Source organism: Quercus lobata, chromosome 6 (assembly GCF_001633185.2).
Source record: "Quercus lobata isolate SW786 chromosome 6, ValleyOak3.0 Primary Assembly, whole genome shotgun sequence".
NCBI classification, from domain to species: Eukaryota; Viridiplantae; Streptophyta; class Magnoliopsida; order Fagales; family Fagaceae; genus Quercus; species Quercus lobata.
In genome coordinates this window covers 7,621,849-7,645,097 of record NC_044909.1, presented here as the reverse complement: position 1 = coordinate 7,645,097, position 23,249 = coordinate 7,621,849, and the positions used below count along the sequence as shown (strand labels likewise).

General features: G+C 35.0%; 2 protein-coding genes across 2 annotated transcripts; one reads left to right on the top strand and one right to left on the bottom strand.

The window, feature by feature from the left end:
• The first annotated feature begins 2,346 nt into the window (after nt 1-2,346).
• On the top strand, nt 2,347-11,568 carry LOC115994784 (serine/threonine-protein kinase PBL27). The gene is made up of 5 exons (XM_031119047.1): nt 2,347-2,851; nt 3,813-4,012; nt 4,281-4,470; nt 9,834-10,225; nt 10,381-11,568. The coding sequence occupies exons 1-5, from the start codon at nt 2,725-2,727 to the stop codon at nt 10,996-10,998; spliced, it is 1,527 nt and encodes a 508-aa protein (XP_030974907.1). The 5' UTR covers nt 2,347-2,724; the 3' UTR covers nt 10,999-11,568.
• Nucleotides 11,569-13,788: 2,220 nt separating this feature from the next.
• LOC115994783 (ISWI chromatin-remodeling complex ATPase CHR11) lies at nt 13,789-23,087 on the bottom strand. The gene is made up of 25 exons (XM_031119046.1): nt 22,707-23,087; nt 22,023-22,154; nt 21,828-21,934; nt 20,746-20,858; nt 20,119-20,216; nt 19,739-19,918; nt 19,429-19,650; nt 18,609-18,743; nt 18,176-18,458; nt 18,011-18,084; nt 17,604-17,824; nt 17,401-17,488; nt 17,216-17,309; nt 16,927-17,115; nt 16,776-16,807; nt 16,572-16,648; nt 16,394-16,483; nt 16,223-16,292; nt 16,052-16,106; nt 15,893-15,951; nt 15,648-15,813; nt 14,859-15,037; nt 14,532-14,747; nt 14,231-14,329; nt 13,789-14,118 (listed from the first exon to the last, which is right to left on the bottom strand). Exons 1-25 carry the CDS (start codon nt 22,929-22,931, stop codon nt 14,101-14,103), a joined length of 3,222 nt encoding a protein of 1,073 aa, XP_030974906.1. The 5' UTR covers nt 22,932-23,087; the 3' UTR covers nt 13,789-14,100.
• Between the last annotated feature and the right edge of the window lie 162 nt (nt 23,088-23,249).

Here is a 23,249-nt window from a genome sequence, read left to right as displayed (position 1 = left end):
AATTAAACTCTAATTAAAATTCAATCTTTACACTAAATTAACTCACTTGGCACAAAATTCTAAAATTTAGATTAGATAAGACACATGGTGCAAAATTATACTCTAATTGAATTCCAATTAGAAATTTAATTGGATTTTTTCTCTGCTTTACCTATTATTATATATATAGATTAACTTATAATTTCCTATATATGTACATTACGATTGAAATAAATGCGATCATGAGGTCTACGGTTTGATTCTCCGCCCAATTTAATGTAACTATAAAGAGAGAGAAGGATTTCAATTTAATAAATTTTAATTTTTTTTTTTTAGTTTAGATATATTAATTTACATGTAAAGCTAGTCAAACACAAGATTATAATATCATTTGTTTGGGTTTCTTGATAAGGAGGAGAATCTGGTTTAAGAGCCTCTTGTATAGATAAAGATGCATTATTGTTGGAGATTTTTTTACCAGGGTTTTCATTTCAATGTGGAAGCAAAAGAATATGCATGACTTGCAAATAGAAGTTTCACATCCAACAATAAATAGCCGCATTTAAAGGTTTACTTTCCCATATACTCCTATATGATATAACTAGGAATTATGACCAAATTTTGGGCATTTGAAATTTTTATCAATTTTTTTCTTTTGTTTGAACTTTGAATTAGAAGTGCTGGAAAGAACCTTGAAATCAAACTCAGATTCAAACTATTCACCAAAATACAGCCACCTTGGATCTAAAAAGAAAAGAAACTTGAAAAAAAAAAAAAAAACTTTTACATTTATTTACCATGGTAAAATAAGTTGGTAATTGAGCTTGACAAATTCACTGAAAAAGCCCAGTGCACTGGGGCATGCATGGATTTATATATAAATATTTTATTCTTATAAAAAAAATTACTTACTAAGAAAAAGGAAAGGAGGAACGAACTTTTTCAACAACAATTTGAAAAATTCAAATTCCACTGGAGCCCTCAGGTCTCAAAGACGTCGGATCGAGCACCGTGACGTGACACCTAACAGAACCATCACCATCCCAATCCAACGCCTCCAAAGCCAGATACTACCCATACTAAATCACAGCTAACCACACACAATCTTTACCCTTATCAAGCTTATAAACTTTCACAACTTTTCTTTCACAAACTTATGAAGAAATACTACTAGCACTTGTTACCATTATTTAAACAATAGTTTTCAGTATTTAAACAGCATTATACATATTTTTATATAATTTTTCACCCACACGTATTTTTAAAAATATGAACAACATTACTAAAATCTCTTACTAAACAAGCTTTACATTACCATTTATAAGTAATTCTAAGACCACACCTTAGTCGTAACTTATTTGCCGCAATTTGCAGTAAATAATTGTGACAAGGGTGTGGTTCTCGTTATTGTTAATATATATTGACTACTACATATTCTCTTAATGATGTAAATTTGTTGTGCCAAACTTTTGTTGTTTTATTTTTTCACTTGAAAAAAAAAAATTGTTGTTCATAATTTACAGATGGATAGATATTATATTTATAATATTTCCATAACAAATTTTAAATAATAAGTTGTTACAGACTATTATTGGTGGCTAAAAAAGTAATTTAAGTAGTGGGATCAAATTATAATCAGTAATAACTTATCATTTATGATTCTAAAAAAAACAACTTATCATCTATAATTTGTTGTGAAAATATTATGCACATAACAATTCTCTTTACGAGATAAGTCACTTATAACTTATAATTTCTTTTATTATCACAACAAAAAATTCCACTAACATTTTTACAGCAAGTTGAAGTGCAACTTCACTATTGTCAAAATAAACTAAAATAAGATAATACACCAATAACTTAAAATAAATTTGTTGCGAAAATATTATAGGATTTAACTGTGGTATACTTTTTGGAGGAAGTCTACACAAAAATTTTGATAATAGTCTTCAAAATTGTTGTTATATAGTATATCATTTATAGTTAAAAAAACAATGGTGATTCGAGACAAACTTATTTATAAAAATATTAGTGATTTTTATTTTTTATAGAAATTAGTGAATATTTTTTTTGTGCATAGCTCATTCTCTTCTATTACAAGTGTGGACCATCTATAAGGTGGGACCCATACTCCGACCATGATAATTATTACCGTAATTTTCTCGCATTTCAAAGGGTTAAAAGTTAAAAAGCAAAAAAAAAAAAAAAAAAAAAAAAAAAAAAAAAAACAGAAACAAAAGTTGTAGTGGGTATCTTACTCAGTATTTTTCACTTATTCCTTGTTATCTAATCGTTTATCAAATAATTAATTTATAATTTAATTTCACTTTTAATTAAGCCCCTTTAGTCAGCCTCTTTTATATTTCCTTAAAATAATGTTATTTACTTAAAAAAATTTCCTTTTTAATTTTTTTGGTTTTGGTGTTTTTTTTTTCTCTTTCTTTACCTTCTCTTCCACCACATCATCAGTTTCTTCGATTTGTTGATCTGCTTTTTGGACATGTTGGTCTCGATCTTTCCCTTTAATGGCCACTAAAAATCCAAGAGAGAGAGAGAGTGTCTCAGTGAGTGAATGAGAGAGAGAGAGAGAAAGACTGAGTCTTGAGTTGAATTTCTGTGATGGGGTTTGGTGTGAGAAAGATGAAGAGTGATAAAGTTGGAGAATTTTGAGTGTGTTTATGTGTTATGTGAGCTATACTTTACTGGGTCTTGTGGGTGTGGCCTTGATTTGTGTTTGGATTTGATATGGGTGGGTGTTTTCCTTGTTTTGGATCATCCAACAGTGAGGGAAGTGATGTAAAGGAAGTGACCAAGAAAGATTCAATAAAAGATGGCTCAACTCAATCTCACCATGTGAGCAGGGTTAGTTCAGGTAAATTTGTTGTCTTGAATTCTTTTTGTTTTCTTTTTTCTTTTTTGGGTTGTTTGGTTAGTTTTGATAACTGGGTAAGCTTTTCTTCTTCTTTTTTGGTTTCTGTTGAATTTTTGTCTTTTGTTTTTGGTAATGGTTGAATGTTTTGATGATGGGTTGGTGTCAGAATTTGTTGCCACTTTGATCTGATGCATCTGTGGTTGTTAAGTCTGGTTTGCTAAATTTGGTGCTCTTATGGTTTGACTGTTACAGTTAAATGATGATTTGCTGCTCGTAATTATTGTCTGAATTTTATATTTATGGAGTTGTATCGAGAACAATTTTGGAGATCTGGTCTCAGTTCTTAAAATTTCAAACATTTTTCCTGCTTGCTTGCTTTAAAAAAAATTAAAAAAAAATTGTTATCAGTTTCTACTGGTTCATAAGCTTCAAATGTAGGACATATACAGATGCTAGTTAGTGAATTTTGAGTGAGAGTTTTTAATTGTCTGGCAAAAAAACTAAAAAAGTTGAAAACTTTGACTGCAAACTGCAAAGAATCTATGGTGCAATAGTAAATAGAATGTTAAGCTTCAATTTGAAAAATTTATTGAAAACGCTATATTTATAACCAATTTTCTTTGGCACGGTACTAGTGTGGATTACTCAGTATCAATAGAATATCCGAAAATGGTGTTTTCTGCTGTAGAACCTGGCATTCATGAGTGATATTAGTAATTTCCTGAAGTGTTTGCTAGTAAACTGCAATGTAGAAACTTATAGGTTCCTCCAGCTATTATTTTCAAGAATTTTCCTCCAGCTGTTATTTTCAAGAATCCATGCCCTTAGGTTACTGGATAATGTTACACAACTTTACCAACATGTCCTCAAGGTATTTTTAATTTTCTTTTCTAGCTTAAATATGGCTTTACATGTGTTTTTCCTACTCACTGGATTGTATGTAATTCACTTATTTCTACAGACAAATCAAAATCTCGAAGTGGTTCAGATCCTAAGAAGGAACCGTCTATTCCAAAAGATGGACCAACAGCACATATTGCTGCACAAACATTTACATTTCGGGAACTTGCAGTAGCAACAAAGAACTTTAGGCCAGAAAGTTTACTGGGTGAAGGAGGTTTTGGACATGTTTATAAAGGTCGGTTGGAGAGCACTGGACAGGTAATTTGTGGTTGGTTATAAAGGATGCCACATCTATTAACGTATTCAATGTATGGCCTAAAATAATCTACACCATGTGTTAGATTTTGGATCTCATTTGACATAGATACTTCTACATTGTTCTATTTTTGCCCTTTAAGCTTCATCTGTGGTATGATATTGCCAAAGAGTATTAATCGCTGATTTCAGAAAAACCAAATTCATTCCTTGAAAGCTAAATTGGTTCAATCTGGCTTGTCAGGTCTTTGATGTTAAATTATTTTTGCAGGTAGTTGCTGTGAAACAGCTTGACAGAAATGGTCTTCAAGGAAATCGAGAGTTTTTAGTGGAGGTTCTCATGCTTAGCCTCTTACACCACCCAAACCTTGTCAACTTGATCGGTTATTGTGCTGATGGAGACCAACGCCTCCTTGTTTATGAGTTTATGCCATTGGGGTCCTTGGAGGATCATTTACATGGTTAGATTTCCTTCCTTTAATGTCTATAATACAACTTGAGGAACCTTTTGCATCTAATTCAGATATAGGCCTATAGCGTGTCACTTTATACAACTACTTGTTTTTAGCTTCTTCTGGGTTGAAACATGATTATATACTCTTGCTATTATCTTTAGAGGTTCTTATTATAGTAGGAATCTTCATTAGATTAGAGATTTAGAGCATATATTAAACAGTGGTTTGTTTGATGATTGGTATGTACAAGACTTGGAAGTGAAAACCTCCGTATTGTTGTCATTTTAAAGTATCTGCACCATATATGTATGTCCTGTGACTATGTATTGCATGTTTGTATAGGTGACTTTGACAGTGCAAAGGGGTTAGATTGCTCTTCAAATAAATAAATCTATGATGTTATGGTGAGACAATTAATTATAAATTAATTGCCATATTAGTTGTAGGACAGCAGTATTATAGTAGTAATTAACAAAATTGGCAGTGTTTTTGTTTCATTGGTTGCATTTTCTGGTGGGTCAATGATAGCAGTATTATAGTAGTATACCAATGAATCAGAAGGTCAATGATGGTAGTGGTACCTGGTAGAATACATGGCTACATTTCAAACTGCCTATGTTTTTTTATTGTTACAATTCAAACCCATAAACATCTACAATAGTGTGACATGTCAAAAAATAAAAATCTACAATATTGTGCCAGTAGCATGGGACTGAACTACTTTAGAATTCTGTGTGCATCATATCAGTCACACTAAAAGTATTTTCTTTCCTTTTTTTATTGGTGATTTCCCTTCCCTTAATGATAGTTTTTCCTCATCTCAACTCTACATGAGAGAGGGAAGAGGGGGAGGATGTTTTTGCCAATGACCTATAGCTCAAACTAGTATCTTTACTCTAGGTGGAGGGTGAGGTTGTGGGTTCAGATCCATTGGGTGTGTGCGTAACTAATTCATTGAAAAAGGGAAGATTTTCTGCCATAATTAGTGGCCTATAACTTAAGCAATAGATTTCTTCTTTTGGGGAATGTTGTGTGAGGCATATGCCTTTCTTTTGGAAATGGTAGATTCAATTGAGAATGAACAGATAAAAAAGAAGGGAAATCCCACCCTCACCGAGAAGGGGGATTTCAAAGATTCAGCTGCCCTTTTGTAGACCACAGGTCGAACCCCCTCCATTGGTTAATATATAATTGATCAGTATAGTTTGGAGAGAACCCTGTGAAGAGTTTCAAAAGACATTCTTTTGACAGAAAAACAAAGTGGCAAGCGCATTGAACACTCAAGGTGTTTCTTTGAGGCATAGGTTCAAGGGATATCTAGTGGTTCCGGCAACTCTTGTGGTGCTTGGGCACTGGGGTTAGAACTCCAACAGCCCCCTCTCCCTATTTACCTAAAAAAAAAAAAAAGGCCATGAAGGGAAAGAAGGTTGACTATGGAAATGATAGAGCTGTTGAGACTGGTGGAATATAATTTTTTGATTGAAAACTAATTGTACTTGAATTGCCATAGAATTATAAACCTGAAAACAGCACTGGTAGTTGATTTTGACTTATAGTGGTCTTCGGCTGGCATATAATGACAATTAATAATAGCACTAGTGAGTGTGGGTTGAATTTGGCAGCATAATAGCGGTAATTGGTGGATTGAAAGCATGCACAGAGTTTTTTCCTGGGAAAAAGAAAAAGAAAAATGTTGTTGATGTCAAATCAACTAACTAAAAGCATGTTTATTTTATAAACCAGAAGAAATACAGATCTTGTTGAAAGAGTCTTAAGTTAATGGTAAATGTCTGGTTGACCTATATACTTTCCCATGTAGTTTGAACTTTGAAGAGGTTTCAAATTAAACCATAGATTTTTAAAAATTTTCAATTAAAACCTTGATTTTTTTTTTTTTTTTAAATTGTTTCATTTCACCTCCTTAGAAAATCACTATTAACTAAAAGTACCAAAAAAACCAAGTAAATTGCACCTAGGAATTATTGGGCACCAAAAGACCAGTGACATGAACACTAGGTGGTATTTTATTGCCAAAAAAATGACAAAATGATCACATGTTCTTTAAACTATAGTTGTCGATTTTATATGTTTCGGTTGTTTGGGATTGATTGGGTCATGCCAAGTTCCATTGCAGACTTATTTTTTTGTTGGTATCATTGGCTTGGGAAACATAATTCTGATATTTGGAATCTGGTTTCGGGCTGTTTAATATGGAATATTTGGACTGAACGGATTCGGCGTTCTTTTGAGGATACTTGAAAATCATTGGCTCAGTTGTTAGATTTATGCCAATGGACCCTCTTTGATTGGTCTCGGTGTTGGGGTCTCTCGGATTGTTCTACATTTATGGATTTTCCTTTGTCTCTTAGAATAGCTTAGTGTCTGTTTGCTTATTTTTATCTCTTTTTTCTCTTTGTTCACTATCGTGAACCTTGTGTATTTTTCATGCTATTCCATTTTCAATAAAATATTTTCTTACCTATTAAAAAAAACTATAGTTGTCGATTAGGAATTTTAAAGTTAATTTGAAAGTTTTGTTTTTTGGTGTGTATGTGTGTGCGCACCAAAATACAATTTGTGAAAGGATTTTTGATGTCCAAATAGGTTCTAAATACAACTTATGTGGATTTTAATTACTTATTGTTTATGGTGACAACTTGAAATGATTTAAAGAGTTGATTGTTTTAAGAGAGGAAGAAGTCCCATTTGAGCCACTGCTCATTGGTAAGCAATGTTCAAGATCATTGTTGATACCATTTATGGGGGGGCAAAAGTGGCTTACTTGGTTGTTCTTGTAAAAGCGTTCAACTAGTTTACACCTTAGGAGGTGCTGGTAATGTCAAGTTCAAGGGGATGCCACATGGAAACTTTGGTTAGATATTGTGAGCCTGTGGGGTTCGATATTATGGTTGTTATGGAACATATCTTTGTACATACCATATATTTTTCTTCTAAATAACCACTTGCATTTAGCTGCATATTTTCATAAAGAACATATGTTCTCCTGTTTGTAACAACTGCTTGAATGTGGGTGCTGATTTTTTGCATTTTGTCACCTCAAATGATCATTATGGCCTGTACTTGTGCTTCTGTTGCCGCCCCTTTTTTTCCTCTCTCTCAAGTAAAACTGGTCTTCTAGTTCTCACTTTGGGTAACATGGAATATTTGTCTAATCATTTATTCCTCTGTAAACAAACTTTCTTTTCTCCCTGCTGTCTTGGGATTACAAAATATCTATTTTAGAAACTGACTTTTTTGAACTTCTTTTCCAAATATTTGTGTTATAAAACCAGAGTTCTGATGGTGTTTTTTTGAAAACCATATATGTGATTTCAGAATGAAGTTACATGACCTCTTTTGTTCTTTGACCTGAATATCAATCAGCTATTGTAGTGTAAAAGAGACTGTCTCCTCGTATATCGATCATTAATTCTAGTTTGAGAGGAGACTGTTTATCTAGCCACCACGTGATTAAAAAAAAATAAAAAAGAGGGAATCTTTTACTTGGAATTTAGTGCTACATTGACAGTTATTTGTTATGGTCTGAAATATTGGCTAGTGAGTAATCATCCAGAAATAACTGTAGCCAAAATGAAGATAATAAAATGAATGAGTGAAAATCTAGGGAAAGGGGAAATGCAGAATTAGAAGTGCATGCATTTGTAAGAAGTTCTAATGCAGCGCATATCTGGGATAAGATTAGGAGATTTGTCAAATGCTGTGCTACCATGTGCAGGGAGATATCAGGGGTTTAGAGTGGGAAAAAAAAAGCATATAAGTTGAAGGGTGTCAAAGGACAAGAACTAGCCTAAAAAAAGGATAATTGGCAATTGAGAAGACATGCTTGCCAAGGATTTTTTTTTTTTTTTTTTTTTTTTTTTTATAAATGGCTGTAGTTAAAGCTTTCTGACTATAGGGTTTATGTCAACCTTAAAACTTATGTTTACACTTGCCTAACAAAGCGAAAAGGGGATGAAATAGTTATTTTATAGCTTTGTTTCACTTTAAATTAATTTTCACTCATCTCTGGAAATATGAATTATTTGGTGAGAGATCTGGGTTCAAATTTTCTAAACACAGCCTGAGCACATTTTTTAGAAGCTAACAATACGTATGTATACATATTTATAGATTATGTATATGTATGTAAGTACACAAGAAATAAAGCTTCTTTCACTGATAATTACTGGTGTTTGTCATAAATGAGATGATGATTCTTTTAAATATACAACAAGAAGCCTTAGTTCCAAATTTTTTAAAGCAGCTATGGATCCTCAACAAACTAATTAGGATCAGCTACATGTGTTATTTTCCACCATTCTATCATATATCCAAAGTCAGACTCTCTATTATCTCCTTAACTGGCATGTCCTTTTTCTACTATTTTTAATGTTATTTTGGGTCTTCCTTTACCTTTTGTTTTTTTGTTTTATTTTATTTTGTTATATATATATATATATATATATTTTTTTTTTTTTTCATTCTCTTGACTTGAATCAACTAACTCTTCCTCACTATTGCTTTAATCACTCACCTCTGCACGCGACCAAACCATCTTAGGCAACTCTTCCACATCTTTTCATCAATAGGGGCCACTTATATCTTTAAGCTAATTTCCTCATTTCGAATCCTATCATTTCTTGTATTTCCACTTGTCCACCTTACATATTTTGAATTCTATTCTTTAAATATCTTATAAAAAAAAACTTTTTATCCCAATAAATATCTTAGATCAATTCTGCAGCAAAGGAGATAATTCCATGCTGTTAAGCACACATACGTATGTTCACATACAAACACAACCTTGCATGTTAAGCACTTCATGGATGAATCGGGTCACTCTTATTTTGATATATTCCAGGATCAGCTATTGGGGAAGTGTATTTCCTGATGATCCTGTTGAGTGAACAAATGAAACGATCGAATATGAGACAAGTACAAATCCACTCTCATGTCTTTGCTTCTTTGTTTTTTAGATAATGAAATCTAACAATTCCACCCATGTCTCTGACACTGCAATAGTTTTGACAAAAAGAGGGTGGGGGAATAGTATGTAATTGAGATACTTTTAAATACCTGTAGGCTAAGTTGTAATGATTTCTTTCCACTCATGATAGTCTAGTTTTTTAGAATCAAAACTTCTACCACTAATGTTGAATGATACTTCATTTCATGACTAACACTTGAATGCTTTAGAGTTCCACAAGAGCTGCACAAACTGTGCTTTTTTCTTCAGCGAGTCAGTGACTATTGTTCACTTCTACTTTCCTTCAATACTTATATACCAGGCTCAAATTCAAATTACATATCTAAAATTTCTGCAAACTACACTTATTATATTTATATTTTTTTTCGAATTTGATTTTTAGATCTTCCACCGGACAAGGAGCCCCTGGACTGGAATACAAGGATGAAGATTGCAGCAGGTGCAGCTAAGGGGTTGGAATATTTGCATGATAAAGCAAATCCTCCTGTCATATACAGAGACTTAAAATCATCCAACATCCTTCTTGATGAGGGATTTCACCCTAAGCTATCGGATTTTGGACTTGCGAAACTAGGTCCTGTTGGTGATAAGACTCATGTGTCCACACGTGTCATGGGGACATATGGCTATTGTGCTCCAGAATATGCTATGACAGGTCAACTCACTCTAAAGTCTGATGTCTATAGTTTTGGAGTTGTCTTTCTTGAACTTATAACAGGGCGCAAGGCAATTGATAATACACGAGCTCCTGGAGAGCATAATCTTGTTGCTTGGGTAAGTACTTTTTTGTCAATTTGAAAGACTTTTAAGGTAACATCGATGAATAATGGTTTTTTAATGATTCATTGAATTGAATAAAATTAAGTTCTCTCTCTTTCTTTTCTTTCCTTTGAAAAATTAAAAAATCATGTGGTATGTGGTATTTGTAGGCACGACCACTTTTCAAGGATCGTAGAAAATTTCCCAAAATGGCTGATCCACTACTGAAAGGTCGTTATCCGATGCGAGGACTCTACCAAGCTCTTGCAGTTGCAGCCATGTGTTTGCAGGAACAAGCTGCCACTAGGCCTCTAATAGGGGATGTTGTCACTGCTCTCACATATTTAGCCTCCCAAACATATGATCCAATTGCAGCTGCTGCAGCAAATAACAGAGTTGGTCCATCTACTCCTAGGAGCAGGGATGAAAGGAGGGGCATGGCAGATGGGTTGGATAGCCCAGATGAGCTTGGGCGGCTTGGTTCCCCTTCTACTCATAAAAATTCACCTGATTTCAGAAAGAGAGATGCAAGGGAATCGAGTACTGGCACAGCGTTAGCCAGGATTGAAACTGGTGGTGGTTCTGGGAGAAAATTGGGTTTGGATGAGTTAGAGCGACATGAATCTCAGAGAGATAGCCCCGTAGGTACTGGGAGAGCAAGGGAAACACCAAGGAATCGTGATTTAGATAGAGAACGTGCTGTGGCAGAGGCAAAAGTATGGGGTGAGAATTGGAGAGAGAAGAAGCGGGCAAACGCGATGGGTAGCTTCGATGGTACATATGAGTAAATACATTAAAGCTCCGAGTCATTTTACATGAGTCTTCTAGGGAGGAAATGTTGCATTGGGAGTAATCATAAAGAAAGAGAATGTGCAAGATGAATCATCCTTTAATTTCTTGGAGTCCATGTACACCCAGGAAATAATGGGGGTCTTGTATCCAACCTTGACTGTTGCTTGTCTTATATCATTCTTGTTATTGAGTACAGAAACTGAACAATGCGTAATTATGTGGTAATGGAAGGAATCACAGTTAGATGGAACAGGGGAGAGGGTTGCTGTTGTGATATGGGGCATTTAGATGTAATCCCTCAGCATAATGTTGTCTGCAACACGTGTTCATCTATGTATCTAGGAATTTCAGGAGTCTGTTACAGAGAGCCATGAAGTCTAATTTTTGCCCCCATATAATATTCTGTACGTGGGGAAACTTAGTGGGTTTGGTGTGGGTGTCAGTTACATCTTGTACTTTCATAGGTATATGGATTTGAGTTATGTTTTCGGCTTATACAGAAAGGTTTGATCATATTGCTCTCATGTAATGATCTCTCTCTCGAATGGAATTAAAATTTTAAAATAGTGAAAATGCCATTGTTGAGAACGCAGTTCAAAAGCTGATACGCGGTTCTGTAACCTGTCGACTTTGTTGAATACCAAACATTTCAGAGAACCAGTCTAGCTGCCATGTTATATTAAGGAATGTCATGGAATTCAATTGGAATCCTCTTTTGACAATTAGAACTGAAGAGGTCGTCTTTAGATCGCCTTACTTATCCGGCCCAATACTGAAACCTGGAAAATAGAATGCAGCAACCTCGTATCGTAGGAGTGATGCAACCTATAGACTGAAAGGCTCACAACAAAATCTCATAACGTTGCCTTTGTTCTGAGTTATGGTAGATCTCGAAATATGGTAGATCATATGAAATGGTAAGATTTTGTTGTGTCCACTCCATAGAAAGAACTCACCGGAGTGGAGACTACTACGGCTAATGTACCACGTGGATAGGAATAGCTTAACGCTCTGTTTGTTTCAATGTTAACGCTTTCTGGAAAATAGTTTATTTTCCAAAAAGTATATTCTAGAAAACTATCTTATTTTCCAGTGTTTGGTAACAACCTTAAAAATGAGTTTGAGAATGTTTTTTGGTGTTTGGTATGTAATTTTTAAAAAATATTTCTTGTATAATTTAAAACATGTGTATTATGTAAACCAACTAATGTAATCATTATAAATAAAAAACCAATAATAAATTTGGTTTTCATACTAAAATTTTGACAATAAATACAATCAAAATTAATTAGTTGTCAAATTTTCATGATCTCTACCACTCATCTTGTTCATATATATGGACCGTAATGTACGTACATATGTATACACACACATATATATATCAACCATTTGACTATATATATATATATATATATATTTGATAGGGAAATACATTTTCAATAAATATAAATAACAATAACCTTTAATTGTCTACTCTTTTTGTTGGTATACTAATTGTCTACTATGGTCAACCACAAGTCTTCAATATTACTCTAAATTATGTATTTACATAATGTATCTGCATAATATATCATCACTGCATAAAGTATCTGCCAACAAATGCTATTCCCCTTAATAATTATCATTCATTATATAACAATATTATTAATCCACGGTAAAGATTGTCTCATGAAAAAGCAATTTAGAGCAATATAGGTACTATATTTAAAATTTTCATCTTTTACTTGATTCATTCTTTCTTCTTCTTCTTCTTTTATTTTATTTTTTTGCACTTTATGTACGAAAAAGAAGTAACTTTTGCTTGGAATCCATCAAACCGAAAATTTCTTAGAGAAAAAAGAAAATCAAGCTTAAAATTCCAAGTAAAGAATTGAGATTTTGATAGAGAGAAATGAAATAATTACCGCTGTAAATTTGTTCTCCTTTGCAAGCCGGAGCTATTAACCAATCAGTAAAAGAAAAAAAAATCTAATCAAAGAATTGTGTTACAAAGGAAAAGAGAAACATGGAGAAAAAAGAGAAGAGAGACAGAGAGAGAGAGAGATCTATGAGAAGAGGAGAGACCAGAGTTAGTGACAATGAGAATGTGAAGAGAGAAAAAGCAAAGGGAAGAAAGAATAAGTGAAAAAGCTTACCATGAGAGAGAAATCACCAAAAAAATATGTTTTCTACGGCTACAGACGAAGATAATATTTATAATAGATGCAAATGCGTGAGAGAGAGATTATTTTCCAAATACTTTTTTGGAAAAACAACCTATAAAAAATAAACCTTATTTTTATTAGGATTTTTCGTTGACTAAAGATTATTTTCTATTGACCAATTTTTTTTTGTACTACCAAACACTAGAAAATGTAGAAAACTATCTTTACATCAAATTTTCCAACTAAACAAACAATGTGTAAGAAAAGATCCTGTTACTAACGTGAAATAATGAGCTCCCTGATTATGAGAATATAGATGACGTACTTCAATAATTTTATTTTAAAAACCATTTTAATCAAAAATTTAGATGCGGTTGCATGTGCCATTGGTGGTATTCCTAGTTTAGACATGGCGACTGTGCCTGGAACTTGCAGCAGTGTTTTTTCTCCTCTGATTGAAACTTTTCTAATTTGATAGATTGGTCAAATTCCTGGAAAGCTGTTGAGAGTAGGCACTTTATTGCTGGTTGGTTCCAGGAGTTGGATTTGACTTTGGGTGCTAGTAAACTTTTCAGGAGACAAGGGCTGCAATTTGGGACCCCCGACCAACCGAATAGAAACAAACAAAAAGAAATATTTACATTCAAATAGAAAAATTGGGGGGATAGCCTTAAGCAGCTAATACAGTATATTTCATTAGATGACCAGCTAAAATCAACTACAAGGTACAAAATACTGGAGTAGTTTCATTTATACAAATTCCAAAACTCTTCAGATCTAATATATTACCAATTCCATCAGTGAAACGATGAATTCTGAACCCTGATCCAAAAACAAGGGGATATAACAAACTAGTGCGCAAACTAGAGGCACTCCTTGCCCACACTACTGCTACACCGTAATTTAAAGGGGGATTCATCCCCCAAAAAAATTTCTTAATTTTATATTTCAATATCATTTCCTACGCTTTCCCTGCAACAAAAAGAACAAAATTAGCTTCAGTAAATCCATGGCTGGTAACTACCACATGAATAGAAAGCAAAATCATGATATATTTAGTAATCATGCAAAGACAGTAACATACTGAAGTAACATAGTCATCCATGGTCAATTGCTTCCGCTTCTTTAAGGAAGAGGGACTCTCAGTCTGCCTAGCCAGGGCTCGCTTTGATGGTGTCAAATTCTGAAACATACATTATTAAAGTATGAGATGTAGTGAAATGTAAAAATTCGGATGGATGAAGATTGGCTTGATCAAATAAATGGAAGATTTATATGAAGGGATGCATGTCAGTGAGGTGGGTGAAGCCAATGTGTGACAGAAACCAGTTAAGAAGAATGTGCATAATGGTGTTCTAAGAAGTTTGGGCAGGAACAAATCGAACCTTGGCAAGCTTCTTCTCTTTACGAGCTTGTCTCTCCCTCTCGTCGTACTCTTGGTTTTCCTTCTCCACCAACCGAATTAGTGTATCACACCTCCTTGCAAGTTCTTGAGTTGTGCGAGACTTCACAAACCAATCAAAACGAAACAAGGGTGATGTGCGAAATGCAGCCTTTAACTCATCCCAGTTCCCATACCCAAGTTTGTGAACCATGCATATCTGCATATTGTGGCAGGCAAAAAATGTGTTTAAATAATTGAACATGGAACCTATACACCAAAGTTCACACAGGGAAGGGAGTGGAGGAAGAAGACTGCAAAGAAAGCACACCATGAAACGATCACATTCTTCATTGTACAATTTCCCTTTATTCTGACCATACTGAATCTTGAGTTCCAGCCATGGATTCTTGTACCGGTCCAATTTCTTCCCAATAGCTTTCATGATCTCGTCCTTTCGCGAAATTCTAGCCTCCCCCCTTTCGATATTCTTAATGATCCTATCATAATCTGGAGGAATCATTTTAGAGATAACAATTAGATCCAACGCTACCAAAGTTTTAATGAGATCATGAAATTGACAGTAAATAGTTCTACCATATCAACCACTTTTCACAGAGCTTAACCAAAGTACAGAAACAACTGCAATCTGTATCAGGTTCAACCACAAATATTATGTTTTCCTATAACCCAAAAAAAAAAAAAAACCAATGAAGACTAACTCAAGAAGCTGAACCAACCAAGCAGTGCTGCAGTTTAGCTCAAAACCAGGCACTAATGTGGCTCATCTCTTTCAATAACAGATGGCTCAACAACCCAGTTAAACCAGTTAAGACAATCTCTTCCCCTTAGCCAAACAGAAGAAAACAAAAACAAAATACAAAACCAAACAAAAACACACATTTATGGGTTATTTTTGCATGTACTAGGGGACTGGAGAACAGCAACTAATGCCATGGGATCGAAGGTCAAAGAGGTTGAAGTTCATGCCAACAGATGTTACCAAAACCCAATACAAAAACTTTATGTACATATCTCAATAATTGAAGTTTACATTTGCTTCCCATTAGAATTTATTTTAACTTAAAGTAACAATGGTGTAAAATTGAATATTACTCACCATTTAACTCTTTGTATCTTTCTTTAAAGACCTTTGCGTATCTTTCAACTTCCTCCTCCGTTTTCCCTTCCATTTCAGAAGCAATACTTTTTATGTCATTTCGGCCATACTTCTCACAAGCCCTGATGAAAGTATTGAAATCTCTTCTACTCCATGAAGAAAATCCCTGAAATGCACCAATAGCCAAGCTTAGAAAAAGGTGGCCAACATAAATCTTTTCTGTAAAATATAATCCACTCACTCACATCTTCTAATAGCCGCTCCTTTTCTTCGAGCTCTTCAGCAGTCAATGGGTCTCCTACATCTAAATGTTTTAACACCCAGTTAGAGAAGGATTTAATGCAAAAGGAATAAGATTATAAAGAGTCAGGTAGATGCAATTCATATGGAAGATACCCAAATACCTTCAGGTTCATCTACATCTATTGTGTCTTTCAGCTGATTCTTTTGATGTGTTTGCTGAAATATTGTCAAATAGTAAATAAATCATGCGTAAACACTAAACTTTCAAACAATTATGTACTAGGCTTTTATCAAAGCAGAAAACATATATGCTGGAGCCCAATGATACCCACCATCAGATAGCGCACTTCCTTTTCATACAGCTCACTCAGCCTTTGAGTGTTAAAGAACTGGAAATCATGCCTGCCAGCAACAGAAGAAAAGGATAAATAAACAAATAAATAGGTTTCATAGCAGGTGAGAACACAGCAGCAGTTTTGACACGAGTTTCAATAGGTGCTTACAATTGAGGCATCCGAGGAATCCGAGGCTCTTTTGGTTTTGCCGGGCCACCTTGGCGCATTGTTTGTTTAAAGTATTCAGATTCTGAGTAACTACAAGGGGGAAAATCATTTCATATAATGATTGAAAATCATTAAAATGCATTAAAAATAAAGATAAAAAACAAAAAAATGCTATTACTTTCGTTTCCGCTCTCTCTTTGGCGGTTCAATCCAGTTATCACTAACAAGTTTCTTGAAATCGACCTTGTTCTCGTCCTTCACCACAACAAAAGGCATGGACAGCAGTAAGTTATGAAAGTGAGCCTTAAAGCAATACCAAGCAAAGTACAAATTGAAGAACCTATATTGGTTGATGAACAAAACATGACAGAATTGCCTTTACCTTCTCATCATCAAAGTCATACAATTCAGCAGCTGCACAAAACCACACCAATATCAGCACTAGATATTTTAAAATTATATCATCATTGCAAAGCAAAAAATATACAAGTATATATTTATAGGCAAAAACTCTTGAAAACAAATATACATACTGTCATCCATTTTAAATTTGATTGCATCTTCTGTAAATTTCTTCATCTTGGCATCAAGCTCAGCAGTCGCCTCTTCTCCTTTTGCAATTATTCTATCAATGTCCTCATCTGTAATTGTACTATCCTTGGAACTGAAAACCATTTCAGCACCAAACCTCACCATCTGTAGTAGTTCATCTTTATTAACAGCTGCAAGGAATATAAATGCATGTGTATAATTTTTAATACAAAAATTTATCCCCAAAAAAAAGGACATGAAGGAAAATCTTTTAACGTGAAAAATGCTTACTCTTCTGCTCTGCTAATCGTCCTTGCTGGATCACCAAAGCATCTAGTGCTAGCTTTTTATAAGCCCTCTCAATAACTTTTTCCTCAATAGTATACTGTTCCATAAATCATTTACAATCACAAAGATGATTAAAAATTATTACATCTAGCTTCTAATATGTTAATTAAAAAAACACAAATCCAAACCTCTGTGCAGAACCGGAAAACTTGAACTTCTTTCTTTTGACCAATCCTATGAGCACGGTCCTGTGCTTGCAGATCAACTTGGGGATTCCTGAGAAAACCACAAACATCAACAAAACTACCAAAAACAGCAAAACAAGAGAGAGAGAAAGAATGCGCATACACACCACAGTAACTTCTGCAAAAAAATAAAGATAGATGCTCACCAGTCACTATCATAAAGAATGACAACATCTGCTGTAGCAAGATTAATACCAAGGCCTCCAGCTCTAGTTGATAATAAGAAAACAAATTTCTCACTCCCTGGCTTATTAAAAGAATCAATGGAAGCATCACGATCTTCTCCACCAGTATTCCCATCAATCCGGCAATATAGGTATCCACGAAACATTAAATAATCTTCAAGAATGTCCAGCAGCCTCGTCATCTGAATTATAAAAACAAATACCAACCACAAAATCAGACAGGAAGAATAAAAAATACAATACATAAAAATAACACTGCATATCAGCATGTATCCATTACCAAACAGGAATCTGTTGCAAATAAAATCATTAAGCCAACCATAGTCACCAACGACATAATTATTAGAATAATTTTAAAGAAAAATTACCTGTGAAAATATCAGGACCCTAGAATCACGCTCTTTCAGCTTCGGAAGCAACTTATCCAATAGAACCATTTTACCTGCAAATGAAAATTGATTGTCCATTAGGTTTGATCATTTGTCAATGTAAAAACCCTAGAAACCCAAAATCAAGTGGAACATATAGCATACCAGCATTTGTAATAAGATGATCTCCGGTAGAGTATGGAGGGCCAGGTTCAGCACCTTGAAAAAGATATGGATGATTACAGCATTTACGCAGCTGCATTGCTATATTCAGAAGACGCTTACGTTCTCCACCAGCATTAACAACTTCGAGATCTTTCTGCAGTAAAGCCCTATAAAAGTGTTTCTGCATTTGTGACATGCCGACTTTGAGAATTGTTTCCTTCTTTGGAGGTAAACCTTTCTCCACATCTGACTTCAACCTTCGGAGGAGAAAAGGGCGGAGGACCTTTTAAATGAAGAAAACAAAAGGCTATGTCATCAGCTTGAAAGACATGCTTGAGGGGCAGAGAGAGAGAGAGAGAGAGAGAGAGAGAGAGGGGGGGGGATAGAAAAGATAACATAAAACACACTCCCTAATCAGAAGTTTTTAACCTACCTTATGAAGCTGCTGGACAACTTCTTGCTGATCATTTTCACCAGAAATTTGGAACCATTCGTCAAAAGTTTCAGCAGAACTAAATATCTCAGGCAGAAGAAAGTTGAGAAGGGACCAGAGTTCATGGAGGTTGTTCTACACAACAAGAAAACAACATTGCATTTAGATTAGGGAAATTAGTGTCCCAGCAGATAACAACAAATGATCACTCAGAAAAGAAACAGAACACTAACTCCCAAAAGATATTGATAGCAACTAAAATTCGGTGCATAAAATAACCATGACACTCGCAGGACCAAGTTAAGGCATATATGGAGCAGGATAAATTAACAAAAATAAAGCCCAACACAAAAGATACATTTTACAATAAAAAAATCCATAATCTAATCAATAAGAATCTAGACTTAGAGACAATCACAAAAGATACTCATGACAAAATAAAGCAACGTTCATTGGATCTTTTCCTTCCATCACATTGACCTCCAAAAATTCTCATGGAAAATTTGTATTAATATTCTCTATAACCTAAAATTTTGTAATTGTGAAAGTTAAAGACTATGAAATGCCATGGTTGCAGAACCTGAACACTTCCATGTTAATTATATACTAAATGTAATGTTAACCTTCAGCATAGTTTCCCATAGAAGATATCGCATACATTTATAGAGTGACAATTTGCCTTAAATCTGCATCATCACCAACAACACAACCCTGCCTATTTTCAAGATTTACCCACAAGTTCAACATGCATGGATCCGCAATTTCTAACATGTCAAGTTTTCAACAATCCACAACATGCCAATGAAATTACAATTTTTACCTGAAGCGGTGTGCCCGTGATGAGAAGGCGATAGTTGGTATTATAAAGCCTCATTGTTTTTGAAAGGAGGGAATTCTCATTCTTGATCCGATGGGCTTCATCAATGATGATATAGCGCCAGCTAAAGCGACGTAAGGAGGACTTCTCTTTGATTGCCATTTCAAAACTTGTGACACAGACATCAAACTTGCCAGCAACCAGTAAATCTTCTCGTATGTGTTTCTGCCAAAAAAATAAAGACAAATTACTAAGCAAAAAGATGATCCGGCAACTACAGTTCACTCGTTCAAGTAGGGATAAAATGACTCACCCTTTCATCAGGATTTCCAAGAAATTTTACAGCCCGCAAAGTTGGGCAGAAACGTCGAATCTCATTCATCCAGTTTCCAAGAGTAGATTTTGGAGCAACTACCATATGAGGGCCAGTAATTCCCCTGAACTCGTGCAAATAGCCCAATAAGGAGATGGTTTGCAATGTTTTACCGAGCCCCTAGACGGAAAAACCAACAACTAATCACTATGTATATCATAAAAAAGCCATCCTTTGGGTCAATTATACACCAGAACATGGTCATACAAGATCATTTGTGATAACACAGCTTGGAAGACCAAGACTCAAAAAGGATATTAGCCAATAATGGCATCATGTCAAATAAGGATAGATTCTAAAATATACAATTAAATGCATACCATTTCATCCGCAAGGATTCCATTTATACCATTCTCATACAGTCGTATAAGCCAGTTTAACCCAGCAAGTTGGTAGTCCCTCATCTTCCCTTGAATACCTGAAGAAAAGAATAAGTAAATAAAGAAAAATTAGCACTAAATTTGAACTACACTGGCACTTGAAAAAATAATAATCATAGGCAGGAGAAGTCCTTACAACAGATGAATATATCTAAAAAAAACAAAATCAAGAGGGGGGAAAAAACCTCTCCAACCAGCACATGGTGGTAGCACAGGAGAAAAAAAGGATACAAAAAAGATAGAATTCTTCAGCAAGAACTCACTTTTGTCAAAAGCACCAGATCATTTAAATCTAGTACTTGTTTAAAATGAAGGAAATGGACAAGAATAAAAGAAAACAATCTGCCAAAAGCAGAAATTTAGGTAAAGAAATGGATTGGGAAAAAGCAAAAGAAAAATGTTTTGCATTAAGAATAGTTAATTCACACATCAGTAACAAAATTTTATAAAAGATGCACACAAAAACAAAAAAAGAAGAATACAATGTACAATCACAACTTAAAGACAACCGTAACAAGGATAATTCTAGCACAAAGATAAACAGAGAGCACAAGAGAGAACGCATACAAGAGGGTTGAGTCACCAGCCGTGTGGTTCCTGTCCCAGATAAGCCATCCTCTTCCTCCTTGAGGCATTCTTCATCCTCTTCCTCTTCGGTTATCTTTGACGCATGGCGACCCCTACAGTATAAATATATGAGTTCATCTTATTGTGCATGTCTACTAAATTAAATTATTCCTCCAAACTCAAAAGTATTAGTTTCATCTCAAGTGACAAGCAAGATCCCTTTTGTTTCCATATTGATGGCAACCTGTCTCCTACACTTGAGAGGGATACTCTTCCCCAAAATTTTAGGTCATATTTTTTGTAAAACAAAAGGCTACAACAGCTTAAAGAAATCAAGAAATTGGAATAACAAAGTATCTTAATATAAATTCATATAGAAATAACAACCTCGAGTAGAATGCTATAATCTGATGCAATGCAAGACAATGAACTCTTTATTTTCTTTTCTTCTTGATAAGACAGACAATGAACTCTCAAAAGGAGACTTGGTGTTCATGAAAACAAAAAAAGAACCAACAGATGAGACTTAAGAATCACCACCTACAGTTTGCTAGGATCACCACATAGCAATGAAAATAAAGTAAATAAACAAAAACCTAGAAATCATCGCCTAATAGCATCAATCACAATCAATCATGTTCAACAAAGTCAATTAGAATTAATTGGTCTAATTTGGTGTCCGTGCCATATTCTCACCAAAAACTATCCCCCCCCCCCCCAACACAAACCCCCCAAAAAAACCATTTGAGAAAACTCAAAACTTGCGCAAGATTAATTCTACTTGAAATACAATATTATAACAAAAGTTGGGTTGTATCCACACATGGTTGTGCTTAGAGAAAGTTTTTAGACGTCCAAAATCAAAATTTAACTTTATCATCCAAAAGGCCATATAGCCAACATACAGAGCTAAAACAACACTAAATATGAGAAGACTTGCATGGCAAAAAGAGCTTATTCTCAAACAATAGAGATGGGAATCACAAATTAGAAGTAATTAAGTGAGAGAAGTAAAAGACTTCTCTAAGAACATTCGGACAAAGCAGTATACATTCTGCTTCTAAGGAGACCATGGATTATACCTTCCCTTTGCCTTCTTTTGAGCTGCAGATTGATCACCTTTGGCAAAATGAGCAAACAACTCCGTTTGCTGCAGGAGATACTTCAACCGTCCCTTCCCCTTATTGTTCTACAAATAAAACAAACATCAATAAAACCTGCCCATCATACCCAATAGGCTATAAATAACAAAAACAGCTACAAGTCCTGCAACGCACCATATCAGCCTCAATCGAAGCATTTTGCGCATCCAATATTTCCTGAACCTTTTGCCTCTTAACTTTCTGCATCTCTTTAAGCCTAGCCTTTTCACGCCTGCTAATTTCAGCATTGGACACATCATTTCCATCCTGTAAAGTAATGCCACCAATACACCACGAAGATAAAGTTACATACCAAACATTATACAACAACTGAAAATGTCCAATTGAGAACAACTAATCAAAACAATGCCTAAACTCTTAGGTTTTTAACTTTTTTCATCAGTTACAACCCAATGCAACATTGCCTAAACTCAAGTTAACATGGTACACTACTTTTCGCTCAGTATAATTCATAAAATTGCAAAAAAAAAAAAAAAAAAAAAATCACAATGAAACAATTTGAAAACCGATAAGCACGTAAGCTCAAGTTAGCACAATACTCCAGTTTCAGCTTAATCTAAGTAATCAAAACGCAAAAAACGCGGAATGAAGCAATAGACTCAACCCTAATTTTTCGTTTCCTTTTTTTCCTAAACATTAGGTTAAGTTAGCCCTAGAACAATCAAACCCTAGAGCAACAAATTCCACTAGAAACCCTAACCACACAGCTTTCAGATCCAACCAATCAAACACACACACACACACACACACACACACACACAGAGTTCGCCACCGAGGACACAATCGTAAAATTTTTACCTCGTCCTCGTCGTCGCCGGCCGCTTCGTCGTCGGAGTTTGGAGAGTTATCTTCGTCGGAGGCGGCGGAGCGAGCCACGGCTTCGATCTCCTCCTCGTCTTCTTCGTCGTTGATCTGCTCGTTGACTTGCTGCTGCTGCTCCTCTTCCTCCGACTCCGACGTTGAATTCGAGGCGTTGGATAGGGCTTCATCGGACGAAGCCTGTGGCTTCGAGAGCTTCGCCATGGCTTTCTCTCTCTCTCTCCCTCGGTTTCTCAGATCGAGGGTTTCGTATAAGTGCGTGTGTGCGAGACTATTTGGTGTATGTGCGTGTGAGAGAGAGAGAGTAGGAGGGCTAAAGAGAGACCGATTTTTTTTTATATTTTTTGAAATAAAATTTGAGAAATGGGTGGGATAAGTGAGGGGTATTTATAGCCGTTTGATTTGAGAAAGTGAGATGTGCGGTTCGAATTTAGCGAAGCAGGTTTGGGCTTTGGGGCAAAATAGAATTGAGAATTTCCCGCCAACGTTGGGGTGCAATGTGATTTCCCGCCGAGTGTGTGT

Excerpts from the sequence above, each read along its gene's own strand:
- LOC115994783 (XM_031119046.1), bottom strand. The coding sequence starts at position 22,931 with ATGGCGAAGCTCTCGAAGCCACAGGCTTCGTCCGATGAAGCCCTATCC. Across the intron at positions 21,935-22,022 it reads CTTCGATTGAGGCTGATATG|AACAATAAGGGGAAGGGACG; the intron begins GTGCGTTGCAGG and ends TTTTATTTGTAG. Across the intron at positions 18,085-18,175 it reads TCATCTTATTACAAATGCTG|GTAAAATGGTTCTATTGGAT; the intron begins GTATGCTATATG and ends TTTCATTTGCAG.
- LOC115994784 (XM_031119047.1), top strand. The coding sequence starts at position 2,725 with ATGGGTGGGTGTTTTCCTTGTTTTGGATCATCCAACAGTGAGGGAAGT. Across the intron at positions 4,013-4,280 it reads GGTTGGAGAGCACTGGACAG|GTAGTTGCTGTGAAACAGCT; the intron begins GTAATTTGTGGT and ends TTATTTTTGCAG. Across the intron at positions 10,226-10,380 it reads AGCATAATCTTGTTGCTTGG|GCACGACCACTTTTCAAGGA; the intron begins GTAAGTACTTTT and ends TGGTATTTGTAG.